At 56.3% G+C, this 12,703-nt stretch overlaps 1 protein-coding gene across 4 annotated transcripts in view; it reads right to left on the reverse strand.

The window, feature by feature from the left end:
• Window positions 1-437: 437 nt before the first annotated feature.
• The window catches only part of CGNL1 (cingulin like 1), a 154,896-nt gene continuing 142,630 nt past the window's right edge, over window positions 438-12,703 (reverse strand). For all 4 annotated transcript variants that reach the window (XM_059700025.1, XM_059700043.1, XM_059700016.1 and 1 more), the window contains 5 exons: window positions 6,855-6,938; window positions 6,086-6,210; window positions 5,031-5,139; window positions 4,454-4,617; window positions 438-3,372 (listed from right to left, as the gene is read on the reverse strand). In XM_059700025.1, the coding sequence (XP_059556008.1) occupies window positions 3,243-3,372; window positions 4,454-4,617; window positions 5,031-5,139; window positions 6,086-6,210; window positions 6,855-6,938 (612 nt within the window). In that variant the 3' untranslated portion in view covers window positions 438-3,242. The remainder of the gene's footprint in view (window positions 3,373-4,453; window positions 4,618-5,030; window positions 5,140-6,085; window positions 6,211-6,854; window positions 6,939-12,703) is intronic.

Raw genomic sequence — 12,703 nt, forward strand, 5'->3', positions numbered from 1 at the left:
GCAACCAATCAATCTGTCTCTCTCAAATTGATTTTTCTCTCTCCCCCCCTCTCTAAAATTCAATGGAAAAAAAGATATCCTCGGGTGAGGATTAACCAAAAAAAAGATGAGAGATTTTGTGCAAACTGATGACAAGAGAACTAGTTTAGGAACAAGGAATCAACAGGAGCCGCCTCTTTATTCCCAGTTAACACACTTTCCGCTTTGCTGAAAACGGGCAGTTTGGACTTCTCGGCACATCACAAGCATCCGGGTACACTCATTCTCTGTCACCCTGACGCACACCCACCCTTCTGTTTCAGAAACTGCTCTCGGCCGGAATGCCGCCGTATTTCACTTCCTGGAGCAGCTTCCCGCCTTTCGCTTGGGCTGCTCCTTGGCAGACCGAGCCATGCTCTGGAGAAAACAAGGAAGTCCAAATAATGGGAGAGCTGCGATTCCCGTCGGGTGAGACCGTTTATTGAAAGGCAATCTTGCTTGATCCAGGAGTTCTTACATGAGGGCAGCTGCATAAGAATGTCTCTTCCCCATGACACATCTAAGCAATTAAACCAAACGAAGGCAGAAACCCAGTGGAATGAGCCTCCTGGCGTTGTCGAACGACTCTCAGAAGCAGGAAAGCAATTATAAAGGTATAGGATGATTGTCTCCTCGGCATTGCATTTGGCCACAGATTTGTTTATTAAATAAAATGTTCTGTTTTTAAGCTAGCTAAAGAAAATATTCTTGAGTAGGGTTAGTCCTTAAAGCAACAAAAATCTTGTGTATATAATAAAATCAAAGTATGAGAGCATGCCAGAGCTGGGAAGGTCTGGGCCCTGGTCCTCATTTATTCTGGGAATCTGGGGCTCTGTGGGCATGTGCCTCGTCGGGATCACCAGGGCAAGATAAACTGGGACTTGGAAACACCCCTTTCAATGTCCAGGCCAGTACTCTCCCCACCTCAATCTCCCCGCATGCACCCAGCTCACTGCCAGCTCCAACACCATGAGAAGGGCACAGGTAGCATGTAAAACAGCCCATTTTTAGATAAGGATGCAAGTCTTCTGAATGGTGAGCTCTGGTCTCCATTCTCGCAGCCAGCCCAGGGGAACCAGAAGGAAGTGGCCAAAGTGAGGGGCAGGGACTTCCTCACCAACCAAGACCAACTCTCACTGGCTCCCACAGCTCCTGGGCCTCAGAGCTTTCTCACCTCCCAGCCTGTTACGAGTGGGCTGAGGCATTACCAGGCAGGCCTCCTCAACATGGTGGAAGCAGCGGGGGAATCAGGAACGTGCCGAGGGTGGAAGGAACCCTGGAGTTCCAGCGAGCCAGGCGACCAACTGCAGGCTTGTTGCATCCCCGAGAGGACAGCGGGGTCCAGGCTGGGTACGGAGGGCCCGGCCTCTGTGCCGTTTGTATGACTGTTGTCTATCACCCCTTTCCCCTGGCTGTGCTCAGGAAGAGTTGCATTTTGATCCATTTTACTTACTGTTTTATTCCCAGTGCCGAGGACCATGCTTGACATATCATAGACGCCCCATAAATATTTGTAAATGAATCAGTTGCTAAAGGGAGGAGTTTCTCCACACCCCAAACCAGAGGTGAGGAAGGCGTGGCGCTCCTGCTCCAGGGGCCTCACGTGTGTGTGTGTGTGTGTGTGTGTGTGTGTGTGTGTGTGTGTGTGTGTGGCACTAACGCATGCCTCCCGTCTCTAGGATGCGTGGGCCTCTGCTGAAGCAGATGAACACTGCCATCTCTGCCCCACCCATGGCCACGGCTCACAGGGTTCCTTCCCTGGCCCTGACTGATGGGAGCCCAGCTGTGATGGGCCTGGCCTCTGGGTGTGCCTGGGGACTGTCACAGTGGGAGGAGACACCAGGAAGGCCAGGAGGAAGTGACGGATACCCTGCATCCTCCCAGTGCCACGCTCCCTATAATTCTGTCCCTGCAACGTGGCCTTGCCCAGACAGCACCCAATTTCAGTCCGCAGTCCCTCCGTGCCTGGTGCTGGCCGATGTCCCTCTTCCCCCAGGAAGTTGGAAAGAGCCTTCCCGTTTGCACAGACACACCTCTATCTGATTTCAGCTTCTTTCCTCCCTTTCCTACATAAACCTGAGATCCTGCTCAATCCACCTCCTGTCTACACATCCCCCAGCTTTCAAGGATTTCCTCCTCCCCACCCAAACCCGCACACACCTGCTTATCTCTCCTCCCTTCTCCCTTTCCTTGTGACCTCACTGGATACCTCCTGCCTCTTTCTCGCCCCTAAATCCATGAGCCTTAACCCCATATCCTCCTCTTCCCCATCCAGCAACCACCCTGCCCAAGGACGGGAGAGCCCAACTCAGGGGCCTGCTGTCGGAGGGAGGAGAGGACCAATAAGAAATGACAGGACGGCCCCAAGTTCCGGAAACCACATCACCTGTCGAAAGCCCTACTTGCAAGTCTCCCCAAGAAGTTGCAAGTGGTGCCTGGGAACTGGTCTCAGCACGGTTCAGAAATTACAAGATTCCAGATAAAATGAACTACCAAGGCCATGGACACAAGTGACCCTCTGACTCCTCCGTCAGCAAGCTGTGTACCGAGACCACCTGAGTTTCTCTTCTCGGGGTTCACTGTCCCTTAACACCAGACCGATTCTTTTTCTCCAGCTCTAATGTCCACATGGTCTTTGTTCTACCTTCTCTCTCTTGCCTCTGCTCCTCAATACTTAAAACCTAGTAACTTCACATTTAAAAAAGTAATACTCAATACAGACATGTGAACCTGACAGGCAAGCCCCCGGGAAGCCTGTCACAGTCCGAAACGGAACAGCAGCGGCCATGAGAAGTTGCTTTAAAATATGTACAGGCTGCATATCACTTCCCACATGCACAGCGGCTGTTAAACAGTGACTAGCATTTGGACCCTTTCTCCTGGCGGGGGAGGGCAGGGGGCAGGAGCAGCAACGCAGACAGCGGTGCAGAGAGGACTTGGGCTGACGAATTATATTCCCAAAGCACCCAGCGGGCGGTGGCTGCCGGGCCTCGGACGGCTCAGCCTTTACCCTGCAATAGCTCCCTAAGACCGGAGAGCTATGTTCGCTCACACCCCTAGGTGAGCGGAGCGGAGCACGGAGGAATCGCAGGTTATGGGAAGAGGCAGCGAAGGTCTCGGCGCCGGAGGATGGGTGCTGCCTCTCCTGCCTCCTGCTGCGGCGGCTGAGGGTCCCTGGTTGGAAGGACGGCCACTGAGCCCCCTTCACAGCCCCGGAAGAGGGCTCAGAGCTGGCTGGTGGCATCCTTGGGGAAGGTGTAGCTCAGCGGCGCCTCGTAGAGGCTCCCCCCGTCGGTGCTGAGGTCGTCGTCGTCGTCCATGTCATCCAGCACTTTGCTGGGCAGCTTCTTCAGTCTGCGGGGACAGCGGTCATGAGTCCCGGCCCTGGGCTGGGGGGCTGGGGCCACCCTGATCTGGAGGTGGAGGCAGGGGCTGGGTTCCCGCCTCTCCACCCCACTGAGTGGCAGGGAGCATGGGAATTTACCTTGACCATCAGGGAGCCAACGCCCAGCTCTCAGCATGGAAGCCGCTGGCTGGGTGGGCTGGGCTGGGCAGGGCGGGGCTGGGACAAGGTCAGTGGTACTGAGTTTCCCTTTTGTCTCAAGCTCCAATATGGCTCATCAGGTGCTGTTATTGATCCCACCTTAACTTAAATTTTTGGTATCTTGTCCATCGGAGGGTTTTTTTGCATTTTTTAAAATATTGCATTTAATATTATCTCTTTTGATTACTGAGATTTCTGGTGCCCCCTTAAATGCTGTACTGTAATGCCGGCCCTGGGGCCAAGTTCTCGATGGACGAGCCCTGTTGATAGGATTCTCCAGGGGCTGGAATCTTCTGCCCACGATCAAAGAACTACCTGTGCCACCAGCACAGTCAGCCCCCGAGAAAGGCTCCACTCCATGGAGGGGCATGAACCTAACCCACCCCCAACCCCAATGCCCAAGGCAGGGACCCTGCCGGGAAAGCGACCCCCCACCCAGTCCCCTTGACCGCCGAAGTGGGGCTGCAGAAGCAATTCTCTCCTGCAACCAGGATATCCTAGTCCTCATGAGGATGCACACCAAAACTCTGCCTTATTTCTCCCAAAGTTACGTATAAATAGGAGAGCTAAGGGCTGATCGAGGAGCTGCCCCCTTCGTGGCGGTGGGAGCTAGTGTTACCTGCTCTGAGCCTGTTTCTCTGTATGGACAACAGGGACAGTATCTGCCTGGCTGGCACTGGGGCATTGGTCTGGGGATGACACATGTGACACATGTGACACATGTGAGACCCTACTGAGCACGTGGGGAGACTGAAGTGGGCAGACATCTCTGTAGGATATTATGACCCCCAAAAGGCGACAAGAAACTGGCTTGAAGCAATAGGAGTGAGGGTGCCCTAAAAGCACTGAGCTCTCTTCAAATGTCCCTGTGGGGTTACCGCACTCACCCACCTTATGTTCTTCTTCAGATTGTTGACCTGCCCCTGCAGCTGCTCATTGACATCCATCTGCTCCTCCAGCTCCCTCTGCAGCTTCTTCTTAGAGCTTTCGAGCCTGTCGATTTCCTCCTCGGCCTCCTCTACCTGGCGCTTCATTGCTTTCAAGCGCAAGCTCAGCTGTGTAGGGAGAGAGGGCAGGTTAGTGCTGCTGCTCACCAGCCCGGCTGGATGGAGAAGAGCCCAGCGTGGACAGGCCAGCAGTCCAGCCACTTCTCTAGGCAACCACAATATGCAGGAAGAGGGGAGGGGGAACGGGGGAGGGGGGTCTAACCAGTCTCATGGGAAAGTGGAGATAAGCACTGTGACAGACCAATCTGCTTTCTACAAGTCAAGCTCAGGGTTTGAAGTTGGCTGAGACCTTCACTAAAGCAGCCCAGAGAGGCCCCATTCTATGGGGAACGGGGTGGAGTGGAAAGACGGATCGGTCCACCATAGTTCCCTCGCCCACCCACAGAGGCCTCGCTGCCCTCTGGCTTCCCAGCCTGGGACATACAGATTCATCTGAAATGAACTTGCAGGGGGTCCCTCACCTGGTCCTTCTGATCAGTCAGCGACAGATGCTCATCGTCCACCTGCATCACCAGCTCCTTCACCTTCCGCTCCAGCCGGCGGTTGCTGAGCTGGAGGCTGTTCCGGTCCCTGGAAGGATGGAGGAAGCAAAACCGAGGGCTCTCTCAGCCCAGCCCCACAGGAGGCCTGGCCCAGGCTGTGCAGGAGGGCGAGCCCCAGCCAGAGCTGCCTGGTCCACTCAGGGCTGAGGGTCAGAGGAACACTCGACTACAGGAGGAAAGGGCTGGTCATCGGACCGATGAGGAAACAGGGCCTCTAAGAAGGGGAGTGACCTGCCCCCGGCTGCAGAGCCAGCGAGGGGCTGAGCTGGGACTAGACCTCCCTGGGTTCTTCCTGTCCTGAGCTTCACTTTGTAAGACAGAGCTCACTGCCAGGCGACGACAGTGACGACAGTGACTACAGGCTGCTCCAGCCCAGCCTCCGGAAGTCCTACTGCTCATAGAGAATATGAAATGTCATACCCACACGTATGCACACCCACACCCCTCCCAGAAGGAGAGGGGCCACAAGTAAGAACCGAGGCTGGTCAAGTTCAACCTGGTGCTGGTCTTCGGGCTGCAAAGGGAGAACTAGCTGCAAAGAATCCTGCTATTAGAAAGGTGTGTGGTCGCCTGGTCCCATGTTCCTCCCACCCACTGTGGGGCGACCTGCCATCTCTGACAGATGGCCTCGGCCTCTGCTAAGCGGAGTGAGTACACTGGCCCCCAGGGCAGAGCCAGCCCCCTGGCCTCTAAGCAGCCTGTCCCACGGAGGGGAGAGGAATAAGCAGCAAGGAACAGTGAAATGCTATGGACGAAGAGCAGGAGTCCTGAGTTTTAGACCAATATTCAGCCAGGCTACCTTTTTCCTTGGATGGGTCTCAGTTTCTCATGTGTCAAGTGGAAATAGTAACAGCGAGGCTGTACTTGCTCTGCCTTCCTCACATGAAGGCCTCGGGGAAGATGCAAATGTAAAGCACTCTGCAATGTGATGCCCACTGCCCGCCAGGCCTCGCACCACAGCTGGGCAGGCTCACCTCTCCTCGCTCTCCAGACGGTCCTCCAGCTCTGCGATCCTGGCCTCCAACTGCACCACCAGCCCCTCTTTGCTGGACCGGTAGGAACCTTCCAGGTGCATAATCCGGCTCTTTAAGTCCTTGTTCTGGAATCAGACAGGGAGACAGTGAGGGGCTGTGTGTCCACCTCACACTCTGCAGAGCAGATCACAGGTGGAGCCAGCATTCGGTCAGTGACTGCAATGAGCCCGCTTCCCCCACCAGGACGGTGACCCGGGGGACCTGGGGAGCCAGGGATGTTTCCAGGGAATGGCTCTGCACCCCAGCCCTGGCAGGCCAAAAGGAGAGATTCTGTCACATTCGTGTATAAGCCTGAGTGAAATCTTTGCCATGGCCTAGGACTCTTATCAGACAAATGACCTTGGCCTCCCATAAACCTATTGGAAGGAGAAATAGGCCCCTTCCCCAATATCACACATCATTTTCAGTGAAGAACTTACATGAACAGCATGTGAAAGAAATAATGAGTAAGCTTGGTTCGTGACTCGTGTGTTTGATAACACTAGTTCTTTATTTTTCCCTTTCCATTAGAATTTAGCCCGTTTTAGCATCTAGAAAACACTTGCAATGCCACCTCCCCCAGCTGTAAACTTCCAAGCATATTTAATATTATGAGAAAATTCTCGCTGGAGATGGTTTTAGAAATACCTCTCTTGGGCAAGGTGAGCCCCGTCATCTCTGCATGCTGTGCAGAGGGGTGGGGAGGGCTCACGGTGCCAGCTGCCCTCACCTGTCTCTCCAGAGAAATCTTGTCACACTCCAAGTCTTGCCTCACAGCTCTCTCCTGAAGCAGCTCATTCCTCATCTGCTCCATCTACACCAAACAGCAAAAGCCGGGGGTTAGAGGGGTTGTGCCCAGAGCCCACTGCAATGGCTCAGACATGGAATTCCATTCGCCAGCCAGCTCCTCTCTGTGACATGACGGGACCTCCTGCCTTTTCCCTTCCTGGGTGCAGGAGCTCTTTCTTCCATGTTCTTGTTTCTCGATGATTGCAAAGATAATGATACAAATAGCAATGACAGTCCATAGCTAACCCTGCTGCTGTGCGTCAAACTGTGTCCCCCAAAAGATACACTGAAGTCCTGACTCCCACCCTCGGTGCCTCAGTTGTGACCTCCTTTCAAACAGGGTCTTTACAGAGGGAACCAAGTAAAAATGAAGTGGGCCCTAAGCCAATATGACGGGTCCTTATGAAAGGGGAAATCTGGAGGCCGGGACAGAGGTGCAGGAAGAGCACCACGTGAAGACGGAGGATTACAATGAGGCATCAACACGCCCGGGAACAGCAGAGACTGCCAGCAAACTCCCGGAAGCCAGGAAGCAGCCAGCAGGGGTCCAGAGGGAGCACGGCCCTACGGACACTGTGATTTCAGACCTCGGCCTCCAGAGCTGAGACAATAAACTTTTGTGGTTCTGGGCCCTTTATGACAGCAGCTCTAAAAATGGAGGCACCTGCCGAGCACTCCACAGGCACAATCCTATTACATCCACGATCCAAGTTGTACCGTGATCAACCATCTCGGCTTGCCCAGGACCAAGAGGTGCTCAGGACACAGGACTTTCAAGGCTAAAGCTGGGACAGTCCCAGGCAAACTGGGACAAGTCAGTCACCCAACCTGCCCGAAAACTACACAACTGGTAGTGGGCGGAGCTGGTGTTCCCGAAGCCCCGACTGCTGTCTTACAATTCCAACCACAGAAAGGCTTCCACAGTTAGCACACGCAAACGCTGCGAGATTTCCCCCTTCTCATGCCAGAAACAGAAGTCGGCAAGAACACAGGGCAGCTCCAGGTGAGCTGGCAAAGGCCACGTGTTACTTAGGATTTCTGCTATATTAACAGGAAAGGAGCCTCACTGGGCAGCATCAAGAAAGAAATCCAGTTGCCAGCCCAGACATTCCGCACCTCTGTTCCTCATCCCCAGGGGGCTTTAGCCACAATACCCAGAGTATCATAGGCAGTGGCTGCAGGCCCTGCTCCCAGTGCTGTCCAACAGAGGCGGGGCCCCAGACCTGCTCCCAAACCTGCTCCCAGTGCCATCCACCAGAGGCGGGGCCCCAGACCTGCTCCCAGACCTGCTCCCAGTGCCGTCCACCAGAGGCGGGACCCCAGACCTGCTCCCAGTGCTGTCCACCAGAGGCGGGGCCCCAGACCTGCTCCCAGTGCCGTCCACCAGAGGCGGGGCCCCAGACCTGCTCCCAGTGCCGTCCACCAGAGGCGGGGCCCCAGACCTGCTCCCAGTGCCGTCCACCAGAGGCGGGGCCCCAGACCTGCTCCCCGGACTGTCAACCAGAGGCGGGGCCCCAGACCTGCTCCCAGTGCCGTCCACCAGAGGCGGGGCCCCAGACCTGCTCCCCGGACTGTCAACCAGAGGCGGGGCCCCAGACCCTGCTCCCAGGACTGTCTACCAGAGGCGGGGCCCCAGACCCTGCTCCCAGGACTGTCTACCAGAGGCGGGGCCCCAGACCTGCTCCCAGGACTGTCCACCAGAGGCGGGGCCCCAGACCTGCTCCCAGGGCTGTCCATCAGAGGTGGGGCCTCAGACCTGCTCCCAGGGCTGTCCACCAGAGGTGGGGCCTCAGACCTGCTCCCAGGGCTGTCCAGAGGAGCCAGGAAATAAGACTGTGCCTTCCTCTTATGGTTGGGGTCCAGCCTGGGTAGGAGGTGTACATGTAGGAGCCCCTGTGGCCTAGGGAGCATTTATAACAGCCTGGCCTCCAGTTGGGTTTTCATCACCGGGACAGGCTCCCTCGTGAGTAAAAGATGAGCTCACCCTGTCCCCACCTGGAGACAAGACCTGGGGGTCCCAGAAATAGTTCGAGGAGACACCACCACACTGGGCCTAGCTTGCACCTGCTCCCATCTACCCTGTCCTGACCAGCGTGGTGTGGCTGGCCCAGAGGGGGCGACAGGGAGCAAAAGGAATGAGACAGGCAATGGGCAGGGCCCGGACATCAAGGCCTCTGAGAGCACAGGGGGAAGCTGGGACTCTACCCATGAGTGACAGGGTACCCTTGTGGTCCAAAAAGTAAAAATAATATAACGCTCACATTTTTGCATTTCTTCCCGGCAGAGTTTCAGGTCATGGGGGCCCAGAACATTCCAGCAGAGGACAGGGAGGCCCAGGGCAGTTATACACATGCTGGAGGAAACAGGACTAGGACCTGGGCCGGACCCGCTGCTCACTGCCCACCAGGCCACCAGCTTTCTCCCAGTGGTTCTCAACCTTCCTAAAGCCGCGACCCTTTAATACAGTTCCTCATGTTGTGGTGACCCCCAATTTCATTGTTACAAATTGAACATAATTAAAGCATAGTGATTAATCACAAAAACAATATGTAATTATATATGTGTTTTCCGATGGTCTTAGGCGACCCCGGTGAAAGGGTCGCGACCCACAGGTTGAGAACCGCTGCACCCAACTCAGTGAAAGGGCTTCAAACAGACCTATGGTTCAACTACAGCTGCCACATACAACCCAAGACTTGGGGAGGCAGGCAGTCCCCTCCGGGCTGTGCACACCAGGGCACAGTGCCAGCCATGCCAAGGGTCAGCGGGCAGAGCAGGTAAAACTCACCTGCGGCCCGTTCCCACTCCTCCCGGCCCAGAGCCCTCGGAGTCACATGGTGGGAAGGGGTGCCGGAGGATGCCTGTAACTGCTGTATGAGCACAAAGTCACGGTAACGAATGCGGGCTCACAGCCCCACTCCGAGCGTGGCTGAGCCAGCCGACGACACCACGCAGGGAGGGCGTCCGCATGGCTGGGCCACGGGACCATGACGTGCCCCCCGGGAGAGAGTGTTCTGTTCACAGCCCTGGGCACAGGCCGGGCCTCACTGAGGACACAGGTAAACTTGCACTGTGACGGGAAGTAATTAACAGACCAGACCAGTGGCCTAGCTTCCCTTCCCCTGTTGTGACCTTGGTCATCTCACCTCTGGGAGGCAGACTTCTAGTTCCTAAAACGACCTGGGGAGCATTTATAACAGCCTGGCCTCCAGTTGGATTTTCACCACCGGGACAGGCTCCCTGGCGAGTAAAAGATGAGCTCACCCTGTCCCCACCTGGTAAACTTGCATTGTGATGGGAAGTAATTAACAGACCAGACCAGTGGCCCTCCTATGAGGCCCTTGGAGCTGGCCTACAACAGTGAAAGCACATGTTAGCATCCTCCCCCTTTTGGGGTGCTGGGCAGCTCCCCTTCTGAGGAAGCCAGAGGCCCCTGCCTCCATCCGCAGGCTCTCCACACATTCAGGAGTGGCCCCCAGAACAGACCTGCTCTGTCCAGGTGAGAGGTGAGTGTTTGTGAGCACACACTGTGTGCTGGCACCGGGTGGCCTGGAAGGATGGCTGGTGTTACGGCCAAAGGGCCTGCTCGGGCGTCACTTGTTACTGCCAAAACTCAGGCCCTGGTCCCAGAACTCAGTCCCTGGTCGGGCACCACTTGTGCTGAGCCAGCACAGCCAAGGGTGATCCTGAGTGGGGGGTGAAAGGATTGAGAAAAGACAGACAAGAGAATGAAAGCTGGGTCTCGGTGGGACGCTGCTCCCTGATGAGGAGACAGCGCCAGCGCCCACAAGCCATGTCTTTATTTTATAGCAGATGCCACGAGGCAAAGCAGGGGTGTGATCACGTTGTTTACAGCATTCTCATGAGTTCCAACCCCACTCAACTACATGCACCCGAACTCTATCACAAGGCACGTGGGGCTATGTGTTCAGACCATAGGTTCAAGCTTACAACCACAGCTGTTGGCTATAATTGTGCTGGGAGGGCCCTGCCCTCCAGCTGGGGCTTGCACGTGGCAATGAGAGGACCCTGTCCTTTCATTAGTCCGAGGCTTGAACCCGGACAAAACACTGTACCCGCGCCCCACAGGGTGGGTTCATCTGGTTGTTCAGACTGTACTGTCAGCCCTGGGACACTGTGACAAAGAGACTGACAGAGCACCCACCCGGATTACAGCCTCGTGGGGGACAAACGGGCTCGTCCTGGTCAGTGTCACTGCAATGGGAAGGGCAGGGTGCTGGTGCACAGCAGTGGCCACAAGCCAGACATAGAGGCCAGGCAAATTCTCCAGAGAAAGGGACCCTACCTGGGACCTAACTGAGTGTCCGTGTCAGGCAGGGTGGGGAAGGGGGCAGGAGAGGAACTGCGGCTTTCTAAACGGGGACCCCCGATGAGAAGGAGCAGGAGGTCAGAGAGAGGAGGGGCTGCTGGGAGAGTTGGAAGGATCCAGTTGTCATGGCAACATCGGGGCACAGGTTAAGAGATCAGGGGGAGGCAGACAGGGGCCGTCACACGGGGCCCACACACAGGTGGCAGCAGCGAACACCTCTACTGCACCTACTAAAGTAAGTCTAGAGCAGTGTGACAGTGTTACTCATTTAACCCAGCACCCAGGAAGTAGGTAAGTTACTGTCCCCACCACCCTGCAGGTCCAGGAGCGCTGCAGGTGCAGGTGTGGAGACGGGGTGGCGCCACATGAAGCCACAGGACAGATGAGCTCACCAAGGAGAACGCATGAAGAAGGAGGGGGATCCGGAGCCGTGCCTGGGGAGCCCTCCCCACTCCACCCCATTAGGGGAGACAGAGAAAACCAGGACACGACCCGTCCAGTCCCAAAAGCGGAGAGGGGCGAGGACTGAGGTAGGTCAAGCAGAGGGAGCGGGAAAGCACCTGGCTGGGCAAGAAGTTCTCTCTGGGAGGCTCAGCACAGAGGGAACCAGGCTGCAGAGGTGGGGAGGCGCTGGGCAGGAAGAGGGGGAGACCCCTCCCTCTGGAACCCCGTGGGGGGACAAGATGAGAGCCTCAGCCAGAGGGCACGGAGGGGGTGGCAGGGGAGAGGCCCTGCACTCAGGGCTTGAAGGGGGGGGGGTGGCGGCAGGCTCCTCTGGCTCAGAGGGAGGGAGAGAGGGAAGGAGGGAGAGGGAGGTTATTTTCCCAAAAGTGAAGGGATAAGGAAGAACTGGAGAGAGAGAAAGAAATTTAGAAATTTCATTGCTGTGGGATGTGAAGCCACAAAACGCCGAGAGACCATAAAAGGCCGGCAGCGCAGAGGCAAGGGTCTCGTTGCAGCTGTACAGCATCTGCTTCTGGAGGTCGGGTGACTGCCGCAGCTGTGCTCCAGCCCGAGGGCCAGGGCCGAGGAGGGAAGGACGGGAAGGGAAGGGAAGGGAAGGGGGAAGGGGAAGGGGAAGGGGAAGAGGCCCTGAGACAGGCGCTGAGCGACTGGGAGTGCCTGCTGGGAGCCCATTAATCCTCCCGCACTCTCTGAGGCGGATGCGGTCACCCCCACTTCCAGGTGGATGGCTCGGAATCGGTGGAGTTCTAATCTGGGATTCTAGTCCAGGCTTTCTGGCGGAAAGTCCTACGTTCCTTTTCTCCCTCTCAGCAAACCTGCAGGCCCAGGGCTCTCGGGAAAAGCAGCCCCTACAAAGAGGGGGAGCTCTGCGAGGACTTCGGAGCCCAAGAGAAAGCCATGTCTACGAGGAGGGACTCGAGGATCGCAGAGCAGGCATGCAGCACTGGGCCAGGGCGGGGTTCAGGAAAAACCCTGCGAGGTCAAACCACTGGCCA

Source organism: Myotis daubentonii, chromosome 1 (genome assembly GCF_963259705.1).
Source record: "Myotis daubentonii chromosome 1, mMyoDau2.1, whole genome shotgun sequence".
NCBI lineage: Eukaryota > Metazoa > Chordata > Mammalia > Chiroptera > Vespertilionidae > Myotis > Myotis daubentonii.